The sequence below is a fragment of the Myxocyprinus asiaticus genome, chromosome 44 (genome assembly GCF_019703515.2).
Source record: "Myxocyprinus asiaticus isolate MX2 ecotype Aquarium Trade chromosome 44, UBuf_Myxa_2, whole genome shotgun sequence".
NCBI lineage: Eukaryota > Metazoa > Chordata > Actinopteri > Cypriniformes > Catostomidae > Myxocyprinus > Myxocyprinus asiaticus.
In genome coordinates, this window is record NC_059387.1 from 19,342,225 (window position 1) to 19,368,360 (window position 26,136).

General features: G+C 44.0%; 1 protein-coding gene across 2 annotated transcripts in view; it reads right to left on the minus strand.

Annotated features, from left to right (window-relative positions):
- Positions 1-26,136, minus strand: part of LOC127434183 (contactin-associated protein-like 2) — a 508,727-nt gene that overhangs the window by 304,417 nt on the left and 178,174 nt on the right. For both annotated transcript variants that reach the window (XM_051686737.1, XM_051686736.1), the window contains one exon: positions 24,746-24,856. In XM_051686737.1, the coding sequence (XP_051542697.1) occupies positions 24,746-24,856 (111 nt within the window). The remainder of the gene's footprint in view (positions 1-24,745; positions 24,857-26,136) is intronic.

The window sequence follows — 26,136 nt, forward strand, 5'->3', positions numbered from 1 at the left end:
CAGGGATCAGTATAAGATGGAAGTTTAAGTGCATGTGAGGGAGTCAGGGGACATCCACTCCATTCCATTGCCACCTGCAACCTGCTGCCCAGGCAGATGATCACAGGAGATAAAGAGACCAGAGGAAGGGCACTGAAAGGACACCAGCAGCCAAGTCAGAGAAATGAAACAGGCTGCACAATACAACTTGGTACATGGAGTTTTTGTGTTTGTCCCAAACCACAAAAATAACCCCTGATGACTCTGATAAAACAAGAGAATAAAAGAAAGGTCTGAAGAGATGAAAAGTAAATTGCATTATGCTGCTCTAAAGCATATCTTATGGGCTATCTATGAAGCCTTTAGATGTATAACTACAGAAAGGACTTTGTGATAATAATGCACATCAGTGATGATAAACGATATGGTATATATTTGAAGAGTGTGTGCCAGCTTCTAACACATTTGCCACTAAAAAGAGGAGGCCCACAAATAGGTTTTTATCCAACTTATAGTAGATAATCTATGTGATTTGTTTAGAGCATTTTTGTGACTTGGTATGGTTAAACATTGCGTAATTATAAAACGGATAGTTCTGGTCCTGGATGTTCATACAGCATTGCTAAAATACACAACAGAACAACTATGATGTGAAATAACTGTTCACCACTGTGCAGCTGTAACGAGGCAGACAAGAAATGAGGATCTAAACGCAGCTTTTAATGTAAACGACAGATGAACACGATAACTCAGAATAAAATGAAAACAAAACACAGGAAACCAGGTACAGAACATGACAATACATGTGAAGACTGACAAAGGAAACAGGGAAAACAAGGGTTTAAATACACAGGGGCAAACAAGAAAACGAGGAACACCTGTGGAAACAATCAGGGGAAAACCAATCATAAAATGAAACTACAAAAGGACTACAAACTAACAGGAAACAGAAACATGGGAACTAAACAAGAATTTCAACATAAGTCAATACAAAAAACAGGGAATATGTGACAGCAGCACCCATAGCTGATCATTGTTTTTTCAATGTTGTGTCTTGTAGCGGAAGGATGGTACTTTTTAATTTGCTCAGTAAACTAATGTTTTAACCCTTATGCACAGTTCGTTAATTTTTGACCGAAATCGATTTTGTTTCTTCAGTAAAACTGGTTTCCTTTATCTGAAGGGTACGAGACTTGGTGACTTTTCGTCCATTTCCTATCTGAACATACAAAACATTTATTTGTTCATTCTAAATGGTAGAAAAAATGTCACACCTGTACTGTTCCTGGTCAAAAGTGACCACCATAGGAAATTAATGGGAAACTCTATAAATCAGATTTTTCTTTTTGTTTGCATAATTAATTATATAAAATCTAAAAAACAGCCACAATGCAGAAAAACACACACACACAGACATGAAGGGGTGAGACTACCAAACACCAAGAGTGCAAAACACACACACACACACACACACACACGTTGGTGCAGCTATCATTATGAGGACTCTCCATAGACATAATGATTTTTATACTGTACAAACTATAGATTCTATCCCCTAACCCTAACCCTACCCCTAAACTTAACCCTCACCAAAAACTTTCTGCATTTTTACATTTTCAATAAAACATCAAGTATATTTTTTAAGTGATTTAAATTATGGGGACACTAGAAATGTCCTCATAAACCACATTTATAGCATAATACCCTTGTATTTACCAGTTTGTAACCTAAAAAACTCCTCGTAAACCACTTAAACCTGCCCACACACACACACACACACACACACACACACACACAAAGCCTAACTGGTCAGACTATAAAACAAAACAATTCTTTTTAAATTTGTCAAAAATATAAAACAATCAGCAACAATGCAGAACACACACACACCGAAATGAACTGGTGAGACCATAACACATCTACAATGCACACACACAATCATCTTGTCACAACCAGGGATAAATAAGGTTATTACTTGTTTATTTCAGGTCATTTTTGGAAGCAGTCTGCACACACACACACACACACACACACACACACATACACACACACAGACAGACAGACCAAAGACATATACAGATCAAAGACATACAGATCAAAGGGAAAATTTACACTCTTTGTAACACCATGTTCAGGGTTGAATGTAATAATAATGTGGCATTATAGCAAAAACTGACAAAAATAACCTCAAACTAAACAAAATGGTAAACTTTGACAAAAGTCCTCTTTGATAATGTTTAAATATCTAAATGCAGAACTTGACAAAATCTAGAAATCATCTTCTCTTCAACCAGTGATGAATAAGTAGCTCTCTGCAGCCACCTAGTGTTTATACTTGGAATTTCATCTGGTTTCATATATTTTTATATTTAAAAAAAAAAATGGATACCACAGTTGGATTCTTGAGACTTTAAGCTTTCAAACGGTATATGATTTATGAGGATTGGTTCATTAAAAAAGTACATTTTCAATGTCAAGTTCAAGGTTGCATAGGTAAATAAATGAATAAATAATAATAAGGTCTAAATACCCAAAAAACCCACTCAAAATGCACAACTCTAGTCCTTTTACATGATTGAAGTTGTAACATTTCTTTCATAGCAATAAAAAAAAAAAAAAAATAATAATAATAATAATAATATTAATAATAATAATAATAATAATAATAATAATTTACACTTTTAATGTTTCCATCACTTTTGACCGGGAACAACTGTAATGTGATTCAATAATGAACAAGGCATAAGGGTTAATAAAATGTTGTGCCCTAAATATTTTTATTATTTAGTAAACAAAGTTACTTAAGGTTGTGCTATATTGTAGCATGGTGTGTCGTGCCTAACAACCCTATACTCACAATATTGCATCACCTCTAATTGCTTAATTGTCACTAGACAACTGAATGTTTCAAGTTCAAAACGAGGTAAGCTCAATCGACAGCATTAGTGGCATAATGTTAAAATTATTACAATGTTTTAATTTAATTATTAAAAAATATATATTTAGACTTGTCCACCATTTTCTTCTTTAAAAAAAAGCAAAAATCTGGGGTTACAGTGAGGCACTTCCAATGGAAGTGAATGGGGTCAATCCATAAATTTTTTTTTTTTTTTTAAAAAGCCACAAGACAAAAACAATACACATGTTAACATGATTTAAGTGTAATACAATCACTTCATTACTTTTTCTGTGTAAAATTCTATCCAGTTTTCAACTTTGTTGCCATGAGGATGTAATGCTGTAAACCCTACAACTCTAAAACGACCATCAAAATGAAAGTTTAAACAACTTTCAAAAAATGTTTAAAAAATAAGTGCTTTTATAAAATGGTTAGCTTCACATTTCTACCTTTAAACCCTCCAGAAGTTGGTCCCATTCACTTACATTGTGAGTTCATCACTGTAATTTTGATTTTTGCTTTTTTATAGAAAAGGAGGGACAAGTCGAAAAATATTTTTGTGGTAATCAACATTATGCTAAAAATGATGTTGATTGAACTTAAATTGTAATAAACCTGGATTATTCCTCTAATCTATTTTATAATTTTAATTTTAAGTTATATTTGTTCAGATGCTGAAAATAACAATGCTTTTGTGTTAATAGCATATTCTGCACTTGTTTTTAATATAAGAGGAAAGCGATACAGACCACGACATGCATAAGAGAAGCTACAGGCAGTGCAATATTGATTTGAGTATATAACATTAATCAAAGAGCAATCGGTTTGACATCATGGTTAAAGTGCTGTCATTACTGCATTATTACTTTGTTGCTTAAAGTTTTGCCACAGGTAGACATTTTATGTCAGGGGAGAAACATACAGTAAAATATCAGTCTTTGGAAACCAATCAGAGATTACAAGTTATTACAACATTTTGATAAGACGTCATACCCATTCATCTAAATTCAGTTTCATCTACATACCACTACAGAGTAGAACAATTTTACTGTCCGAGCTTAAAATGAACATAAAAAAACTTCAAATGATTCTGAAGAAAAGATACTCAAGAAAAATTCTACTCAACAAATGGGAAAAACGGCCACACTAAAATTAGATTCAAAATCAAATTTACACTTGAAAATAAACAAAAATACTTTTTGTAGCATTTTCAGAAAAAAGTTATGACGTAAAAAAATTAAGAAATATTTAAGACTCTGCATTGCAGGGGGTCTGGGTAGCTCAGTGAGTAAAGACGCTGACTACCACCCCTGGAGTCACGAGTTTGAATCCAGGGCGTGCTGATTGATTCCAGCCAGGTCTCCTTAGCAACCAAATTGGCCCGGTTGCTAGGGAGGGTAGAGTCACATGGGGTAACCTCCTCATGGTCACTATAATGTGGTTCACTCTCAGTGGGGCGCGTGAGTTGTGCGTGGATGCCGCGGAGAATAGCGTGAAACCTCCACATGGGCTATGTCTCCATGGTAACGCGCTCAACAAGCCATGTGATAAGATGCACAGGCTGACGGTCTCAGATGCAGAGGCAACTGAGATTTGTCCTCTGTCACCCGGATTGAGGCAAGTCACTAAGCCTCCATGAGGACTTAGAGCACATTGGGAATTGGGCATTCCAAATTGGGGAGAAGAAGGAGAGAAAATCAAAAAGTTTTTTAATTTTTTTAATGCTAATCATATAATAATTTGTGACAATGACCATGCTAACTCCTTTGTACAAAAGTTCAGATTTCTTGAAGCACACAATATGTAATTTAAACATTATCAAATTATGCTTAGACAAATAATTTACTTTTCTCTTAATTCTCTCTTGAACTGACATCCACTTTAAAAGAATATAAAGGGAGAAAGACATAGAAAAAGAAATCGAAATGAAAAATAAATGGAATGGATCACTGCTCTTATATCTTATATTAGTACCTCAATCTTATGCATGGGCACATTGGTATTCGGCTAAGCTTGGGGTACATGACTGAGCACTGGGGGATTGAACCTTCCTTCCCCTCTGTCATTCACCTTCGTTCCCCCTCCTCTCCCTCTCATTAGTTTCCAACAGGCCATTTTGATTCCCACATACAAGTCAGGACAACCGTCTGTCCTACCCCTCCTCTCCAGCTGTGAGGGCCAAACAGGTTTCTGCTCAGTCGAGATTTGACCTTTCCCTCTGATTCATCTCGTAGATGAACTGCTGCTAATTGGATGTCCCTCCCGCCAAATGATAACAGAGAACACCAAAGCAAGTTTCAAATCTGATTCTGAGAATTACATTTTGAATTTGAGGTGATGCCGAGGGCAAACTGCAAAAATGGCTGTGTGGAACTCACAGACCACAGCGCTTCTCTGTATATTTATATATTCACAGACTGTATATATATATATATATATATATATATATATATATATATATATATATATATATATATATATATATGTGTGTGTGTGTGTGTGTGTGTGTGTGTGTGTATCTGTATATATGTATACAGTATTTGTATTTGACCATGTTGCAAGAACACTTCATTTCCCAAATTTTCCCCCCCTAATTTACTTCATTATATCCATATAAATAAAGAGCCAATCTACATGAGGCAGGCTTAAATGATGGAAACCGTAAACACAAAATAAGTGATCTGTTATTGGGCTAATTCAATTTCTCGGTTGTATTTCTATGTTCTATTTCTCTCAATTGCAATTAAGTTAATTTCTGCTAAATTTTGCCCAACCCTATGTCAAGGTCTTATGGAGAATGAAATATGTGTCAGCAGTGTGAGAAATGAACATGAAAACATCCACTATGAATGCTTTCAAAAGGACCTAAAGAACAGTATTTTCATCTCAGATGTAAATATTTGCATAAATGCATGGATTTATTTTTAGCCGTTTGGCTTGTGATCAGAGTATATGCTTTCATTACACTGAGAGGTAGATATCAGGCAACATTCTCCCTGACGGGGAACGTCTTGGTTACTGATGTAACCTCTGTTCCCTGATGGAGGGAACAAGACGTTGTGTCGATGTAGTGACACTAGGGGTTCGATCTTGAGAGCCCCAATCACCTTTGCTTAAAACAGAAAAGGCCATTGAGAATTGGCGAGAGGAATTTGCATGCCACTCTCCGCCCCCGGACATCCGGGTATAAAAGGAGAAGGTATGCACCACTCATTCAGATTTATGCTGAGGAGCCGATAGAGAGTCCCGGCCATGTTCATCACCGCGGCAGGAGGGACACAACATCTCGTTCCCTCCATCAGGGAACAGAGGTTACATCAGTAATCAAGATGTTCCCTGTCTGTCACTCACTCGATGTAGTGAAACTAGAGGTTCCTATAGGAAATGCCGCAGGCGCTGAACCGTGTCACGAGGTACGGAAGAGTGGACACGGGCAAGCTGCTGCATGCCTCGCAGTGAGCGCTCAACCACGTCATGACCTTCCAGCGAGTTAGGTAAGGCGTCTCACTAGTCCCGTTAATTGGGGGGGAGGAGGCACTTACCCAAGTAGGCTACCGGCGGTTCCTTTCCTGTTAAGCAATTTTCCGTCTAACACTTTCTAGAATAGCGCTGGGAAGTGCTCTTCCCTCTCCAGGAAGGAGAGCACTATGGAGACCACATCCTACCAGAGGGAGGTTAACATGTGGAGAATACCTCACATGGACTTACCAACAGGGAAGTTCACAAATGGAATGATACCACCGGAGGACCCTATCTACAGAGAGGGTACGCAGCCACAGTGGCCGATGCAGAGAAAGCTCTGGCAAGGGGAAACACAGGGTTCACCTAAGGGGAAACAGAACAGTGGAAACTCATCATACAGGATTACCAAGGGGGAATCACTACACATGGAGTACTAGGCCTGGTGTCGTTACTCCTCCACCAAGTTCGTCATCGAACAGTGCTTAAGAATTAAAGAGGTGTACGGGGTTCACCAGATATGGGGAACTGTTGTGGACAAAATGGCGCACATTATCACCTTTGAAAAAAAGGAAAAGGCGCAATGCAAGCGGTATACCCAACCGGCCGCCCGGTCTACCTGCTGTTACCACGTAACACTCGGGTCAAAACCGGGTCTATGCATAGGTTATAAAACCTCACAAAGGTATTGGGTGTAGCCCAACCCGTAGCTCTGCATATGTCTGCAAGAGAGGCCCCCCTTTCCAGTGCCCGGCAGGGCAGTCCTGAGACTGGTATGCAAGAGAAACGGCATCCACAATCCAATGGGCTAGCCTCTGCTTGGAGACAGCTTTCCCATCCTGCTGTCCTCCAAAACAGACAAAGAGCTGCTCTGAGCATCTAAGGCTCTGCGTGTGGTCCAAATAGATTTGCAGGGTGCAAACTGGCACAGCAATGACAAGGCTGGGTCTTCCTCCTCTGAAGGGAGCACTTGCAGGTTCACCATCTGGTCCTGAAAAGGAGTGTTGGGAACTTTGGGCATGTAACCGGGCTGGGGTCTCAATATCACAAGAGAATGCACCGGCCCGAACTCCAGGCATTCTCTGTTAACAGATAGCGCCTGCAGGTCCCCCACCCTCTTGATGGAAGTGAGCGCCACCAGGAGGGCCGTCTTCAGAGACAAAGTGCTGAGCTCGGCCTGCTCCAGGGGCTCAAAGGGGGCTCTCTGTAGGGCAGATAGGACCACAGAGAGATCCCAAGAGGGAATCAGGCATGGTCTAGGAGGATTCAACCTTCTTGTGCCCTTGAGGAACCTGTTGATCAGGTCACACTGTCATGAGGGCCTCCCGTCCAGTGTGTTGTGGTAAGCTGCTATGGCAGCCATGTACACTTTCAGGGTAGAGGGAAACAGCCGTCGCTCCAGCCCTTCCTGAAGGAAAGACAGCACAGACCCAGCAGCGCATCTCTGTGGGTCTTCCCATGGGAAAAACACCAGTTTGCAAAGAGACGCCACTTCAAGGCATACAGCCACCTCATAGAGGGGGTTCTGGCCTGAGTGATCGTGCTTACCACCACTGGCGGAAGACTTGCTAGGTCTTCCACGTCCCATCCAGGAGCCAGACGTGGAGATTCCAGAGGTCTGACCGTGGGTGCTGGAGCACGCCCCTCCCCTGAGTGAGAAGGTCCTGCCTCAGGGGAATGTGCCAGGGAGGTGCTACTACCAGGAGCATCAAATCCAAGAACCAAGTCCGGTTGGGCCAGTACGGTGCGACGAACAGGACTTGCACAGCTGTGTGCCAAGGCACCCGTGCCGAGGGGAGTCTCGGACAGGGAGTACCAAAGGGGGCAGTGAAAGAACTTTTGGGAGTCAGCTGGACTACGTGGGGGTGGAGTCCCCACTCCCCACGGAGCATTACCTGCCGTGAGAGTGCGCCCGCTGCACGGTTGAGGATGCCCGGAAGGTGAGTGGCTCACAGCGACTTCAACGTCTGCTGACTCCAGAGGAGGAGGCGGCGGGCGAGTTGTAACATGCAATGTGAGTGTACCCTGCCTTGGCAGTTTATGTACGCTGCGGTCGCTGTGTTGTCGGTCTGGACCAACACATGCTTGCCCTGAATCAACAGCCAAAGCCTCCAAAGGGCCAGCAATTCTGCTAGCAACTCTAAGCAGTTGATGCTTTACCAAAGCAGTCCAGAGACCCGAGACTGCCTGCCCGTTGCAAATGGCACCCCAGCCCGAGTTTGAGGTGTCTGTTGTGACCACGACATGCCTTAAGACCTGCTCCAATCAGGGCTGAAAGTCTGATGGCACTGTGGCATGATGGTCACATGGCGGGTGCCATGGCGCCATGCCCACCTTGGGATTCGAGTCTGTAGCTAGTCATATGCATCAACCGAGGGGGAGAACCGCCGCCGAGGATGGCATATGTCCCAGGAGCCTCTGAAATTTTTTCACTGGCACCGCTACCTTCTGGCTGAAGGTCTTCAGGCAGGTCAGCACTGACTGAGCACGTCTGGTCGTAAGACATGCCTTGAGAGTGACCAAGTCCAACTCCATACCGAAAAAAGAGATGCTCTGCACAGGGGAGAGTTTGCTCTTCTCCCAGTTGACCTGAAGCCCGAGTCGGTCGAGGTGCTGAAACACAAGGTCCCTGTGCGCACACAATAGATCTCGCGAATGAGCTAGGATTAGCCAGTCATCGAGATAATTGAGAATGCGAATGCCCTTCTCCCTCAGCGGGGCCAGGGCAGCCCCTGCGACCTTGGTAAAGACGCAAGTGTTCAGGGACCGACCGAAGGGGAGGAAGGCAAACCGAAGAAAGTGTCTGTGTCGAGGAAGGATTGATACGTGAAAGTACATATCCTTCAGTCGATGGCCGCGAACCAATTCTGATGTCGTACTGATGCCAGGATGCGCTTCTGCGTTAACATCTTGAAAGGAAGCCTGTGTAAGGCTTTGTTCAAAGCACGCAGATCCAAGATTGGACGCGACCCTCCCCCTCTCTTGGGCACAATAAAATAAGGTCTGTAAAAGCCCTTGCGCAACTCGGCTATGGGAACGGGCTCTATTGCTCCCTTCGCCAGAAGACACCCTCGCCCCGCACCGTAATGGAGAGGATGCCACTGAACCTGGGCGGGCATCTGGCAAACTGGATCACATAGCCGAGGCGAATCGTCCTGATGAGCCACAGTGAGGGGCTGGAGAGCACTAACCAGGCCTCTAGACTCCACGCCAGCGGCACCTAGGGGACGACTGGACTTACCGTGCCTGGGCAGGGTGGTTCGCGGCAAGGCAGAGCAGGCACCCCACCTGGAAGACAGCCCAGGGGGGACGTGCTGCTCCACAAGCTCGCAACGGTGGCCAGTGACTGGGGCGGGCGAGCGACCCCAGAGACCAGCACACTTACCTGTTCGCCGGCTGTCTCTCAACGGAGAATGAGGGAATGGGAGGTACTCGCGTTCGCCTGATTGACCTGAAAGACTTTCAGCACCTGGCTGTCATGAGTGCGCTGACCCAGGGAATGAGGAAACTTCTGTTTTACCGACCATGTGGGCGCCAAGGCCCAGAGGGCATCCGGTGATATAATACTTACCATGCGCTGGCCCAGGGGCGATGGTGGGGCTGGAGAGTTCACCTGGGCCAGACCGGTTGGAGTCAGTTGCCTCATCCCCAGGTTGCCTGTGCCAGGGCCACCTCGATGCCCGTCTGGGGTTCTTGGGGGCCGGCTGACGGGCAGGTGGAGCCGACTTCCTACGGGAGGATCTTTTTCTCTGAGGCCAGCATACAGGCTCCGATGGTACGGGAGCCAGGGCCGGCACTGCAGGGGAACGGCTCTGGCAAGAAGAAGACGGGGCATGGGACTTCGGAGGCTTGAAGGAGATGGCCGCATCGAGAAAGCGGACTTTCTCGGCATCACGTATCTCCGCAAGATTGAGCCACAGGTGCTGCTTTTGGACCACAAGAGTGGACATCGTCCGACCCAGGGTGCATGCCGTGACTTTCGTCACCCGTAAGGTGAGGTCAGTCGCAGTATGCAGTTCCTGCATCAGCCTTGGGTCAGTTCTACCCTCGAGCAGATCTTTCAGCGCCTTGGCCTGTTGGACCTGCAGGATGGCCATGGCATGAGGGCAGAAGCGGCTTGACCCACAGCCTTGTAAGCCATCGTCATTAATGAGGAAGAGAACTTACAGGCCTTGGAAGGGAGACTTGGTCGGTTGTGCCAGGTGGCTGCGCCCTGTGGGCATAAATGCACCGCTATGGAACGCTCCACCTGGGGGAGCTCGACATATCCCTTAGCTGCTCCACCGTCGAGGGTAGTTAGGATGGACGAGCCCGTGAAGCATGTATGGGCAGCTTTTTTAAAAAATTTTTTTAAAGGTGCCTTCCACGAATTCGTTAGCTCCTCCTGCACTTACGGGAAGAAAGGCACCGGGGTGGGGTGCAGCCGTGAGTCGCGCTCTGAGCCCAGAAACCAATCATCCAGCCGCGAATGCTCAGGGCAGGGTGGAGGGTTCCACTTCAGCCCGATATTCGCAGCCACCCGGGCAAGCATGGCTACCATCTCAGTGTCTGCCTCATCCTGTGCTCTACCGCCCATGGGCAGGAGCTCAGAAGATTTGTCCGCTTCCTATAGCAGAAGACCACCCTCTGATGCTGTGACCGAAAGCTCATCCTTGTCGTGAGCCTGAGAACGACATATTTAATCCGCCCTGAGGTGGACTGCCTTTATTGCTTGACAGCTCTTCTGGATAGAACAAGCGTTCTGGAGGATGGGAGGTCCGCAGGGGTTGAGCTGGTGAAAACACTCCCATATCCACATCCAGATCGCCCGCGGTGCTTGCCGACCCGGCTGGCTGAGCATCAGCCCAGGACAGAGTGGATTGGGAAGCAGCCACTGTGGCTCCTTGCTTCATGAAGAAGGAAGTGAGCCATGACCGCAACGTTCTGATGGGCATGTTCTCGCAATGAGAACATAACCCTTCCATGAAAGCTGCCTTGGTGTGCTGGCGCCCCAAGCACTCGAGACAGATTTCATGGCTGTCCGGAGGGGAGAGATAACGGCCACATACAGTAGCGCAAACGTGGAAGGACATCTTTAATAAGATGCCAAGCCTTTGCGCGAGCTCTTTTAGAAGGAAATATACTCTTTTGAATATACTCTTTTAGCACCTGCGGACTCAGCCACCGAAGTGCCCAGAGGAAGCACAACACTCGACCGTGCGAGGGTGACCGCTGATATGCACCGTAAAATCCAGCAGCGTAAGTGAAAGGTGAGAGGACGAACACAATACATGCATTCGGCTCCAAAGAAAAAATCTGAATGAGTGGTGCACGCCTTCTTCTTTTATACCCGTATGTCCGGGGGCGGAGAGTGGCATGCAAATTCCACTCGCCAATTCTCATTGGCCTTTTCTATTTTAAGCAAAGGTGATTTGGGCTCTCAAGATCGAACCCCTAGTGTCACTACATCGACACAACGTTGAGTGAGTGACAGAGAGGGAACTGTTAATATCATTCAGAGTGATGCAGAGCCTCTGATCTATGGGCGCTTGAACTAGCGCACTTCATCAGGGGCACTTTATGATTTAGTCTCGAACACTGTCATTCATCTGCTATTTTACTTGTACCTTTACAAAAGGTCTCTCTGTCTGTCTGTCTGTCTGTCTGTCTGTCTGTCTGTCTATCTATCTATCTATCTATCTAACCTGCTAGTTAGTGCATTGAAAGTATTGTTCATTGTTAGTTCATGACACCTAATACATTAAACAATGTTAACATACACAACCTTATTGGAAAATTCTCTTTTCCAACTTACAAATTTACAGTATTGTGTTTCAGTACATCAATAATAACAATAAAAAAAGCTTTTTATAGTGGTCAATTTATTTACACATTTCTATCATCTGCAGTTGTGATATTGAGAATGTTTGAAAAAATAATGCCATGAATTTATAAATTTACTTCTTACAATTACAAACAAAATTGTAAACAAACAAACAAACAAAAAAAGCTAAATTAGTATTTGGTGACCACAAATGCCTTTAAAAAAGCACCAAAAAAAATTCTAGGCACACTTGCGCACAGTTTTTCAAGGTTGCTGGCAGATAGGTTGCTTTAAGCATTTTTGAGAACTTGTCACAGTTCTATGTATTTAGGTCTCAATTGTTTTTTCATGTAATCCCGGACTGACTGATGTTGGTCTGTGGGTCCATGCCATCTGGTGCAGGACTCCTTGTTCTACTTCTATTCTATTAGCAAAAGGATTGATTTGAAATCTTAAACTAATATTTTCTATTGACACACTAAATCAGAAGATTATAACATCTTAAGACCATCTTAAGACAATAACCCTCTTAAGACAAGTGCTTTTTTAAAAAAAAAAAAAAAAAAAAAAAAAACTAATGTGCCAAAAAAGATTTTCCACAGTACTCTATACTGTGCTTTAAATATAATTATCAAAAATAAATAATAGTAATACAATTCTATATACCATATGTGAGATATATATATATATATATATATATATATATATATATATATATACTTTATATACTATATATCATACCTAAAAATAACTAAAGTATTCAGGAGGATATCATTACCAACTGTCAACCATCTAAGAAGGTATATACATATCCAGCTTTATATTGATTTTGTGCTCTCGCTTCTCTATTTTCAGCCTAGAAATCTTTAAGATACATTAGTAAGGCTGAATAATGTATCATTGGCGGAGACAGAAAGTTGGGGCTGGCATATGGGCAGCAGGATCCCCTCATTAGCTGAAACAGTCCTGTATTATGCTGCTCAACTAACTATAACTAATGAGCCGTCTTCTGTGACATCATCATTGCCTCGGCCACCATAGTGCCATGGCAACACACTGGAATGACAAACCCTGGCAGAACAGGACAGTTTTGCATCTAATAGAGACTAGATACTAACATGCTGTCAAAACTAACATTCCCTATCTGTCACTCACTCGACGTTGTGTCAATGTAGTAACACTAGGGGTCACTCTTGGGAGCCCAAAACACCTCTGGTCTTTGATAAAAGGCCAATGAAAATTGCCGACTGGCATTTGCATGCCACTGCCCCGGACATACGGGTATAAAAGGAGCTGGTATGCAACCACTCATTCAGATCTTCTCTTCAGAGCCAAATGGTCATACTCATTGAGCTGAATTCTCAGGACTGTTCATTCACTTCTGCTGGATCTGATGGCACATTTCAGCGGCTTCTCCCTCCTCTGCACCGGTGCACTGCAGAGAACGCCCCTGGGCGCTTCGGCAGAAAAAAGAGAGTATATTTTTCTGAAAGAGTATATTTCTCTAAAAGGGCGACACACGGAATGTCTTTTTAAAGACACGTCTTTTTAAAGATGCCTTTCCGATTGTGTGTTATTCCTGGTTGTGGTCGTTACCTCTCAACTTCAGACGATCGCTGTCTTTCGTGTCTGGGCGCGACCCACACGGAGGCAGCGTTCATGGATGCTTCATGTTCTCACTGCGAGAACATGACCATGGCAACATTGCGGTCGCGGCTTGCTTTCGTAAGAAAAGCAAGCACCCCAGCGGCTCCCCCGCCTTCTACCTACGGGTTTGAGGCCAGCACGGCTAGCACTGGGGGCGATTTGGCCCGATCGGGCTTCCGGATGAGTCCACCGGCTCATCTCACGGCAAGTTCGACCTCTTGTTCGGAGCCCGCGAAGCTGATGAGCACTCGAGCACAGCATCGGAAAGTCTCAGCAGGGCTCCCCCCTTCGGGGTCGATTGCCCAGTCACAGGCTGATGCAGAGATGATGGACATGCTTTCCTGGGCGGCCGTGAGCGTCGGGCTAGAGTGGAACCCTCCGCTCTCCCCTGAACCCTCAAGGCTCGATGATTGGTCCCTGGGCTCGCGGCGCCACTCAAAGCAGCCACGCCTTTCTTCCCGGAAGTGCACGAGGAGCTGACAAAATCGTGAGAGGAATCTTTTACTGCCCTGTCCCGATTTCTCAGTTCCCCCGCCCTCACTACACTCGATGGCGGGGCAGCCAGGGGCTATACGGTGATTCCCCCGGTGGATAAGGTGCTCACGGTGCACCTATGCCCACAGAGCGCCGCCACCTGGCGCGGATGCCCAAAGCTCCCGTCCAAGCCCTGTAGGTTCACGTTGTCCCTGACGGCCAAAGCCTACAGCGCTGCTGGACAAGCCGCCTCTGCCCTGCACACCATGGCTCTACTGCAGGTTCACCAAGCCAAGGCGCTAAAGGAACTGCACGAGGGTAGTTCCGCCCCAGATCTGATGCAGGAACTGTGCTCGGCGACCAACAGCGCTCTCCGAGCGACGAAGGTCACGGTGCGGTCTCTCGGGCGGACGATGTCCACATTAGTGGTCCAGGAGCGCCACCTTTGGCTCAACCTGGTTGAGATGGGTGAGGCCGACAAGACACGGTTCCTTGCTGCCACCCATCTCCCAGGCTGGCCTATTTGGCGACACCATCAAGGACTTTGCCCAGCAGTTCTCGACGGTGAAGCAGCAGACAGAGGCTACCCGGCATATCTTGGCATGGCTCAAGATCCCGCACCCTGTCTGCTCGTCGCCAAGGGCGTCCCCCTGCGTTGACTGCACCGGCCCCGGTGTGGAGCCCACCGCAGGAATTAGACACCACCCGTCTCACGGCCGGCCGCTAAGAACCAAAGAAGGTCGTCAAAGCGCCCTGAGACGGGCGACCCAGGGTCGATGAAACCCACTGCATTGGAGCTGGTAGTAAGACCACTCCATCCCCCGGTGGAGGGCCGGGTGGAGAATCTTTTGTTGCCTTTTTATTTGATTTTGCCACATGCCCAAGTGGCTGTGGTACCCAACAGTTCAGCAAAAGCGTTACCTCCTTCCCTGGGTCACATACCCAGTGTGCACGGTCTTCACCACGACCACCGTCCATGGGTTTTTCCTTGCAGGATTGGCACTCCAGCGGCTGTCTCCCCGCCCCTAAGCACCCAGCTGTGGCACACATCTGCCCCCGTCTCCACGGGTTGTGAGGACAGGCCTCTTCCTCCCCTGTCCCAGGCTGTTCTGGGGTGGTCACAAGGAGCCAGGTAAGTGCTTCGATGTCCCTAGACTCAGCACGGCCACGACATGGTGTGGCACCTCAAGCTCCACCCCGCCGCGAGGCCCCACCTGCTGGTACGTCCGACGACTTTGTCCCTTTGGTCCCCCTTGTGCAGAACTTGGATGCGTGGCTTGCGCTTTCCAATCCGTCATGATGGCTGGTCCGGACTGTCCGACTCGGCTACGCGATTCAGTTCGCCAGGCGTCCGCCAAGGTTCAGCGGTATCCACTTCACCTTGGTGAAGGACGAAAACGCTGCTACCTTGCGCGCGGATATCGTTACCCTCCTACAGAAGGGTGTGATAGAACCTGTCCCTCCGGCCGAGATGAAGAAGGGGTTTTACAGCCCTACTTCATCGTACCAAAAAAAGGCGGTGGGATGCGGCCAATCTTGGACCTGCGAGTACTGAACCGGGCTTTACACAGACTCCCGTTGAAGATGCTGATGCAAAAATGCATTCTGGCGAGCGTCCGGCATCAAGATTTGTTCACGGCGGTAGACCTGAAGGATACGTACTTTCAGGTCTCTATTCTACCTCGACACAGACCTTCCTGCGGTTTGCATTTGAGGGTTAGGCGTATCAGTACAAGGTCCTCCCTTTTGGCCTGTTTTTGTCCCCTCACATCTTCACGTAGGTCGCAGAGGCAGACCTTGCCCCGTTAAGGGAAGTGGGCATTTGCATTCTCAACTATCTTGATGATTGGCTAATCCTAGCTCACTTTCTGGACATGTTGTGTGCACACAGGGACTTGGTGCTCTCACACCTCAGCCGATTAGGGCTTCGGGTCAAGTGGGAAAAGAGCAAGCTCCTCCCAGTTTGGAGTTGGACTCAGTCTCTTTGACAGCGCACCTCACGAAGGAGAGCGCACAGTCAGTGCTGGCCTGTTTGAAGGCCTTCAAACAGAAAACAGCGGTTCCACTGAAACTCTTTCAGAGGCTCCTAGGGCATATGGCATCCTCAGCAGTGGCCACCCCGCTCAGGTTGATGCATATGAGACCGCTTCAGCACTGGCTTCAGACTCGAGTCCTGAGATGGGCATGGCACCACGGGACACATCGCGTGGTCATCACGCCGGTCTGTCACCAACTCTTCAGCCCTTGGACCAACCTCTCGTTTCTACAGGCAGGTGTTCCCCTAGAGCAGGTCTCCAGGCACCTCATAGTCACGACAGACGCCTCCAAAACGGGCTGGGGCACTGTTTGCAACGGGCACTCAGCCGCAGGCTAATGGACGGACCCGTGGCTGCGTTGGCAACTCAACTGCCTCGAGTTGTTAACCACCCGCAGTGGTAGACACGATCACTCAGGCTAGGGCCCCCTCTACGAGGCACCTGTATGCCTTTAAGTGGCGTCTGTTCACTAAGTGGTGCTCTTCCCGATGGGAAGACCCCCAGAGATGCGCAGTCGGATCGGTGCTTTCCTTCCTGCAGGAGAGGTTGGAAGGGCGGCTGTCCCCTTCCACCTTGAAGGTGTACATTGCTGCTATAGCAGCACACCACGACACAGTGGACGGTAAGTCATTAGGGAAGCACGACCTGATCATCAGGTTCCTGAGAGGCGCCAGAAGGCTGAACACCTCCAGACCGCACCTCGTTCCCTCATGGGACCTCTCTGTAGTTCTTCAGGGTCTACAGAGAGCCCCCTTTGAGCCTTTGCAGTCAGCTGAGCTTAAGGCACTCTCCTTGAAGACTGCCCTCCTGACTGCACTCACTTCCATCAAGAGGGTAGGAGACCTGCAAGCGTTCTCTGTCAGCAAAACGTGCCTGGAGTTCGGTCTAGGCAACTCTCACATGATCATGAGACCCCGACCGGGCTATGTGCCCAAGGTTCCCACGACCCATTTTAGGGACCAGGTGGTGAACCTGTGAGCGCTGCCCCAGGAGGAGGCAGACCCAGCCCTGTCGTTGCTGTGTCCGGTGTGCGCTTTATGCATCTATTTGGATCGCACACAGAGCTTTAGGATCTCTAAGCAGCTCTTTGTCTGCTTTGGTGCACAGCGGAAAGGAAGCGCTGTCTCCAAACAGAGGATCGCCCACTGGCTCATTGACGCCATAGCTATGGCATATCACGCCCAGGACGTGCCGCCCCTGGTAGGGCTACGAGTCCATTCTACCAAGGGTGTAGCGGCCTCCTAACAGACATTTGCAGAGCAGTGGGCTGGGCAACACCCAACACTTTTGCAAGGTTCTACAACCTCCGGGTGGAACTGGTTTTGTCCCAGGTAGTGGCATGCAATACAAGCGGATAAGCCCGGGATAGCCGGCCGGGTGTATCGCTTGCACATAGTGCCTTTCACCTCCTCTGAGCTGAAGACGTGCACCATTAATTCCCAGTAGTGTTCACAAACTATGTTCCCTGGTTGACTTCCTCCGAGCCCTGTGGCAGTCAAGTTTTCGGAGAGACTCGCTGCTGGCCCAGTACATGTGCTAACTAAGAGCCCTGTTCTGGGGTAGGTGCTCTGCTTGTAGCGGTTCCCTGTAAGGTAACCCCATGCGATGTATATCTTCCGCTAATTCGTTTCCCTATTGGCAAACTGCATCTTCCTTGGACAGAGCCTCCTTTGCCACAGTCTACATGTTTGTAGTAACTCCTCCCCCGTTGGGTAGGATCTACCATGAGACTCTCCACATAGTCAGCAAGACCATGTGACATATTTTTCCACTTAAATATCCCCCCCTCTCATTGGGCGAGGTGTGGTCTCCGCAGTGTCCTCCCCTTGGGAGGGACACCCCCAACTAGACCTGGCGGCCCAGTAGGATAATCCCCCTTGTTTTATAGGGAGTGGAAAAAAAGAAGGGGAAAAGAGGCCACGACTGGGTTAGCCTGTCTCTATCTTTTGGGTAGTCGACTTGTCTCCAAAGGGCCGTTCGACACTCATAACTATGTTGGGGGAGGTTACGTGTCGGCCTGGTGCGCTGGTACGAGGCACACAGTCGTCTGCCCATCACACACCGCCAGTTCACGTAACACAGTTCAGCCAGTTGCTGCGTTTGTCGAGTGAGTGACAGATAGGGAACGTCCTGGTTACTTGCGTAACCTCCGTTCCCTGATGGAGGGAACGAGACGTTGTGTCCCTCCTGCCACAACGCTGAACTACCCGCTGAAATGGCCGGACCTTGTCTCGGCTCCTCAGCATATAACCTGAATGAGTGGTTGCATACCAGCTCCTTTTATACCCGTATGTCCGGGGGAGTGGCATGCAAATACCTCTCGCCAATTTTCATTGGCCTTTTATCAAAGACCAGAGGTGTTTCGGGCTCCCAAGTGTGACCCCTAGTGTCACTACATCGACACAACGTCTCGTTCCCTCCATCAGGGAATGGAGGTTATGACAAGTAACCAGGATGTTTCTTGGTGCTGTAACTCAGTAAGTTTGGAAACTGATTGTTCACAGTGATTGTCTTGCAGCTACTTATCTTCTTTCAAATAAAATAAAAAAACAGACATTGTGATTTCAGATCTCATGTGGTGTATGGATGTGGATTTATTAGAGTCCCTGGTGTCATTCCTATTCATAATATTAAGTAAAAAAAAAAAAAAAAAAAAAATTCTCAATCACATATAAAAATGACATACATCATTGACAGCACAAGGTCCAGACTTTGCCCTATTATTCATAATCTTAATTTTTAAATAAAAAAATGTGCGGATGCATGTCTGCACAGAATTATTCACATCTAGTTTAGAATGACATAATGGACAGGAATAACCTCTCTTCAACTCCACTAAGGCATTGCATCATTAACATGCATCATGGCCTATGACTTAACTTCAGTAATGAGAATCCAATCCATGATGACAGAGTGTCTCTTTAAAAATGTCTCAACTTTCCTGGGTGTCCCAAATGTATACAGATAGGTGGATAAAAATAAGTGCCATGGCGCAAAAAGCTGTCATGTCATTGTTATGAAGCGGCCCCATGTGTAAAAGCTGGTAAGTTGAAGTACATGTTGGCCACTACTGTGCACCCCCCCCCCACCCCCCCACCCAAGCACGGCTTCAGAGTGACTGCTGATGCAGGTAGTGACAGGGGGCAAATCCCATTGCTTATTCTCACAAGCCCCACTGGCCTTCTGTGAGAAAGGTGTTGAATATAAATTCTGGTCTTACATACACCTGGACATTGCTTTCAGCACAGCAACTTGTCAATCTTGTGTACCTTTGTGCTGTCGGAATCTTTTCTTCTGACTTTAAAGTAAGTGAAACGAGGAATGATCTTCTTGCGTATCAGATTTCTCTTAAACCTAGCAAACTAAAACTATTTTTTTAAATACAATTCCGAAAAAGTAGAAAAATGCTAATGAAAACAAAAAGGAGTGATTTGTAAATTATATTCACCCTTTGCTATATTGAAAGCACTTCAATTAAACATTATATGATGTTTTACCTTGTCAATTTCATATTTTTATTTTTTTTAAATGTACAGTAATTTCAAATCGGATGATTGCAACACACTCCAAAAAAGTAGGGACAGTTGAGTGTTTACCACTGTGAAACATCAACATTTCTTCTAACAACAATTATTAAGCATTTAGGCACTGAAGACACATGTTTGTTAAGTTTAAAAAGTGGAATTTTCCCCCATTCATCCATTATGCGGTCTTCAGCTGCACAATTGTACGGGGTCTTCGTTGCCGTATTGTGCGCTTCATAATGCGCCACACATTCTCAAAAGGAAATTTTCAGGACTGCAGGCAGGCCAATCTAGCACTCGCACTTTCTGATTTTTCGGCCAGTATGTGGTTTGAAAATGTCCTGCTGAAAATTCTGGGACATCCCTGGAAAAGACGGTGATGGATGGCAGTTTATGCTGCTCCAAAATATTTACATATTTGTCTGCATTAATAGTGCCCTCACAGATGCGCAAGTTACCCATGCCATTGGCACTGACACACCCCTGCTTTGCATAGTAAAGTCTTAACTTGCATCTGTGAATGCAGTGGCGAATGGTGTTGACTAACAAATGTAGCAAATTAGCTTAAAAAGGGAATTATTTATAATTAATTATAACTGGTTATAATTAATAACAAATATTTAGATTGGATCTTAGAATTAACTGTAGCAGAATCGATATTACAATTATTTAATCTGTCCGTCCAATATAAATATGTAGCAAATTAGCTTACAAAGGGAATTATTTATAATTAATTATAACTGGTTATAATTAATAACAAATATTTAGATTAGATCTTAGAATCAACTGTAGCAGAATCGATATTACAATTACTTGATCTGTCCGTCCACCGAGCAGACAATATAATTATTTATCAATTCTAGGAAGATTACTTTCCTGGCCAAGGAACAATAGCCTTCCTACTTATACAGTGCTAGCAGTAGTTTAGCATGTAGCAAGGAGCAACATTCAGTGACTTTGAATTGTGAGCGGAACACAGAGACAATCAATTGTGAATATAAGGGATTTAATAAATGAAACTATAACTAACATACAAACAAACTAAGCAAAACATACATATATAGAATGAAGGAAAGTAAGGAAAGGAGAGAGAGAAGCAGAGAAAGAAGGCAGTATTTCACATCAGTTAACCACAACCTAAATGAGAATCATCAGAGGCACAATTCACCTTAAAAGGGGTTCAAACTTAAACGCGCATCTAATCAGTTGTAAATGGTTACTTGCATTGGTTTGTTGCTGAATAAGAGTCTTGATGCGGCAGACGAGGTTCTCGATGATTTCTTTAGGAGTGAGTTGAAGAAGTCCCCAGGAAATCCACAAAGTTACTTGAAGGTAAACACTGCCAGAAGGTTAAACTCAAGAGGAGAGTTTTGGAGTGTGTTGGTCTCAAGGAGAAGAGTTTTGAGCGATGATTAGTCTGCGTTCTGGAGTTTTAATAGTTCATTGCCGCACCCATTTTGTGGGTGGAGTGGCCAATCAGAGGCATGCATTTTGAGCGGGAGAGACATCCTTTGTCTCCGTTTATGGCCCATTCGCATTTCATTGCTGATCTGGACCGCTAGTGCAGCTTTTAATTCAAAACATAGTAAGAATTGTTCGATGCATTTCACGATCACATGGTGTACATTATTGTGTGAGAAATAAAGAGAAGATCATTTTGATACCAAGAAGGTAACCTCCAGACGATATTAAAGCAGAGATACACTCATACACTTGAATATTAGGGTATTTAACGTCTAACTAATACAAGTAAAGGGTTTTAACTAAGTTAATATGATAGGGGAATATACATACAACACATGCATATAGCAGATACATTTATAACTGCTTACTATGGCCTAAATAGAGAAAATGTCTTTAGGTGTGTGTGTGACGTGTATTGGAATTACTGGAGACAGACAACTGCTCTGGTACCTGGCACGGGGGTCACCCATTATGGTGTGAGAAATAAAGAGAAGATCATTTTGATACCAAGAAGGTAACCTCCAGACGATATTAAAGCAGAGATACACTCATACACTTGAATATAGGCGTTTAACGTCTAACTAATACAAGTAAAGGGTTTTAACTAAGTTAATATAATAGGGGAATATACATACAACACATGCATATAGCAGATACATTTATAACTGCTTACTATGGCCTAAATAGAGAAAATGTCTTTAGGTGTGTGTGTGACGTGTATTGGAATTACTGGAGACAGACAACTGCTCTGGTGCCTGGCACGGGGGGTCACCCCCCTTTCTGTGGAATGTGTTTGAAGCTTGATGGAGACACTCCAGAGGCGACCTGTTTTAGCATCCTTTTGATAGTGATAAAGACCATCTGCAATTTAGCACCCATATAAATGTAAACGCGGAGGCCAGGTCAGTAATTTATATGCAAATGTCAAAAGGCTAAAAGGGTTTTTTTTAAACAAAGTGTAACTAGCCATCACTGATCTTACACAGACGTTACACAAAGGTTTACTAAAGTAATCCCAAGCCCATGTTCATGATATCCATTACAAATGAATTATGTTTTTTAAGACAGTGATGTCTGAGGAATCAGAGATCACATGCATTCAGAAGTGGTTTTCATCTTGCCCATTACGCACCGAGTTTTACCAGATTCCTTGAATCTTTTAACTATTTTGTACACTGTAGAGAGTAAAATACTCAAAATCCTTCCAATTTGTCTTTGGGGAACATTATTCTCAAAGTGATGGATTATTTGCTGAAGCATATGTTGGCAAATTGACAAGTATCGAATGATCCTTGCTCTTGAAGGACTAGGCTGATTTGGAGCCTCCTTGTATACTATGACATGATTGCCTCGCCTGTAAAACATCTCCTGTTTGACATTGCCTTGTTATTTTAACTCATCAAATTGTTATTAGTCTTAAATTGCCCAGGCTCAGCTTTTTCGGAGCGTGTTGCAATCATCTGATTTGAAATTACTGTACATTTAAAAAAAAAAATAATTTTTTTTAAATAATGAAATTCACAAGATAAAACATCATATAATATGTAGTTGTAGTGCTTTCAATATAGCAAAGGGTGAATATAATTTACAAATCACTCCTTTTGTTTTTATTAGCATTTTTCATACTGTCCCAACTTTTTTGGAATTGGGGTTGTAGAAACAGTTCGTTCCGGTCCTGTTTTCAGAAAGTCAAGGTTTGGAGCAACATGACAGTGAGTTAACAAAGACAGGTGAACTATGCCTTTAATCCTGCTTTGGCTTCATTTGAAACTATTTTCATTAGCAGAGCACAAACAGACAATATAACAAGCCACATTGGGTCTAAAATTTTTGTTACTCGCTACTATTTCTAATTCCTATTGTCTTAAAGACTTTCTATAGGGGTGCTTTAAAGGTAAAATGGCATATATGTAGACTTGGACTCTGCTTGATTCAATAAATATAAAAATATTGTTCTTACAGTTATTTCTACAGCAATGATATATTAAAGCATATGCAGTGCTGTATGTTTACAGACATTCTCCTCAAGGAGAGCAGATTTGTATGGAGCTCACACTGAGTCTAGATGCATATGTAATTTGAGGCATATTTACAGTATTAATTACCATTACACAATGTTGTGTACATAATGGAGCCCAGTGACTCTTTGAGCTTGGAAATAACATGTAATTTAGATCCTTTAAAATCACTCCCAGAGCCTCCATAGACACCCACAGAGACATTCTTATATAAAACATTCATTTAGAGATGAACTGTTCTAACCTGAGATACTAGCACGGCAAACAATAGGCAAAAATGCTTCAGACTCACAGTTAGCAGTACATTATAACTTGAATTTATTATTTTTGTCTTTTCTCATCCTCCCAATAAAAAATAAATAAATTGCATTTGCAATGACAAAGTTATGAGGAACAAAATCAAAATAACAAATATGTGACTTGCATACATATTACAGAGATAAATTACTGTGTTGTCATATCTGTTGTAATTTTTAGCTCAATTAGTATAAAGCACATGTTTTATTTCTAAAAGCATAAGTTTGGGATAATGGGATGAGCCATTGTAATCTGGTAATTCACACAATATCTCCCAGTTGGAGTTCTTGAAGTAATTACTCAACTTTGCAATATAGTGTATGGATGTGTATATTCGACCGACGAGAAACTAGTTTAAGTCTGTGCACCTGTGAAATTGAAGTTTATATTAAATTGTTTGCAATAAGTGCAATAAGTTGACAGAAGTGTCTGTTCCTTGTGTAAAGGCATTCATCTGTGTGTGTGCTTCTGTACATCTACATTTGACAAAACCTCCTTCTTGGAACAGTTAGGGTTTTTTTTTAGTTGGGGAAATTAACCAAAACTGAAATAAATCTTTGTATTGTTATTTTTTCCCCCTTCTCTTAAAAAAAAAAAAAAAAGTTTTCTTGTAAGGGTAGGGTTAATGGTGGGTTATAGTTGCCTTCATTAAGATAGATAAGTACATTTGTGCATGTGGGTGTATGTACTTACAGTTTCAAACTAAAACAAAACTGTTCACAAACATCCAAATCTGACAAAACCTCCCAATGGGGACATTCAGGGACGTCCTCAATTGGAAAAATTAATAAAGCAAAAATAAATAAATCAAATACTGTTAAAGATAACATTCAAAAAGTGCAAAACATTTTCTTTTAGGGTTAGGTTAAAGTGGTAGCGGTTGTTGGGGGAGGTCGCTGGGTGTTGTGGGTGTTGTGGGTGGTTGGAGATGAGATAGATGGTGGACCTCGTTTCACCCCTGGCAAGATGCCGCCCATGTCAACCATGCCTAAATCCGCCCCTGGGGTTAAGGTCTGGGTTAAGGTTAGTCTATAATATTTGGCTTTACATTAAAATAATAGAAATCTATGGAATGTACCCATTTAGATCGCAGAGTAAATGTGTGTGTGGGTAAGGAAGATAAGGGGCTCCTGCAACATTTTTACCTCCTCTCTTGTTTAGCTTGGCGTATCCAGGTGCATAACCACTGGTGAACACAGAGGAGCTGGTGAAGGCATTATGGGGGAGTGGTGTGACCAGGGCTTCGTCACATTTTTCTGTACAGGAAGGAAAAACAAAGAGAAAAATGGGAACATTCTAATCACACAAAGTAGCACAACAAACAACATTAAAGCAGCAGAGATCTCCACTTCAAAGCTATTTAAGTAAAATAAAAAATGCCCTTGCCACAAGCTAACTGCAGGCTGAATGAAGAAATGAGTGACCCACATATATAAGCTGAGATGCACATCATGGCAGAGCTTTTGTGACTGCAGGCTCTATTAACACCACAGCATATTAAACAGTGCAAGCATTTAGAAAGTGAAGCCAGCGGTCCCACTCTTCATTACTCAGGTATGAGGAATTCATAGTTAAAAGGCTAAAATTCCAAGCCTTTCAAAAAGATATAGGTATTAGCAATGAGATCAGTTAAGTCATTTAGTTCACACACTATTCAAGCTATTACTATTCATAGGTATTCATACATAAAGTGTAGTTCTATCAAAAAATGTGTATGTTTGCATAGACACATATACATACTGTACAATATTTATGCATCATCTAAAGCATAAAGCATGAACTCCAGAGAAGTGCAAAATGTTAACAAATCCTTTGTGGTTCAAAGAATCAGAAGTTTCAGAACAAGTTAAGAAATAATTGCAGCAACACACACACACACACACACACATACTCTCTCACACACACACACACACACACACCAGGAAATACGTGAAACACATGTTAATGTTACACTATATACAGTGTTGGGGAGTAACGGAATACATATAACAGGATTACGTATTTAAAATACAAAATATAAGTAACTGTATTCCGCTACAGTTACAATTTAAATAATTGGTAATTAGAATACAGTTACATTCCAAAAGTATTTTGATTACTGAAGAGATTGCTTTGCATTTTATTGTCATTTTATTTTTTTAATAATTAGTCTTTTCTGATGGAAAATATTTATACATATAAATGATGCATTCCAAAGTGCATTTGAACAGCGATGAAACACTTTCTTATGATGTGTTACATGAGCTGACAGAGAAGTAAGTTTGAAGTAAGTTTGGGGCAGAAGAAATAGAAATAAACCTTGTGTAAATTTTCAGCTTCATGCTAAGCTAAAATGCTATTTCTAGCCATTTTACATGCACGTTACCAGGCACGATCATATTTTTTTATCAAGAAAATTCACGTTGGATCATAATTTCTTTTTTTTCTAAGACCTTTGATATTAAGGCAAAAATCATAATTTGTTGTTTTTTTTTGGGGGGGGGCGGCGGTAATGATAATTAATACAGCCATACAAAGGGTGGAAATGGTTATATTT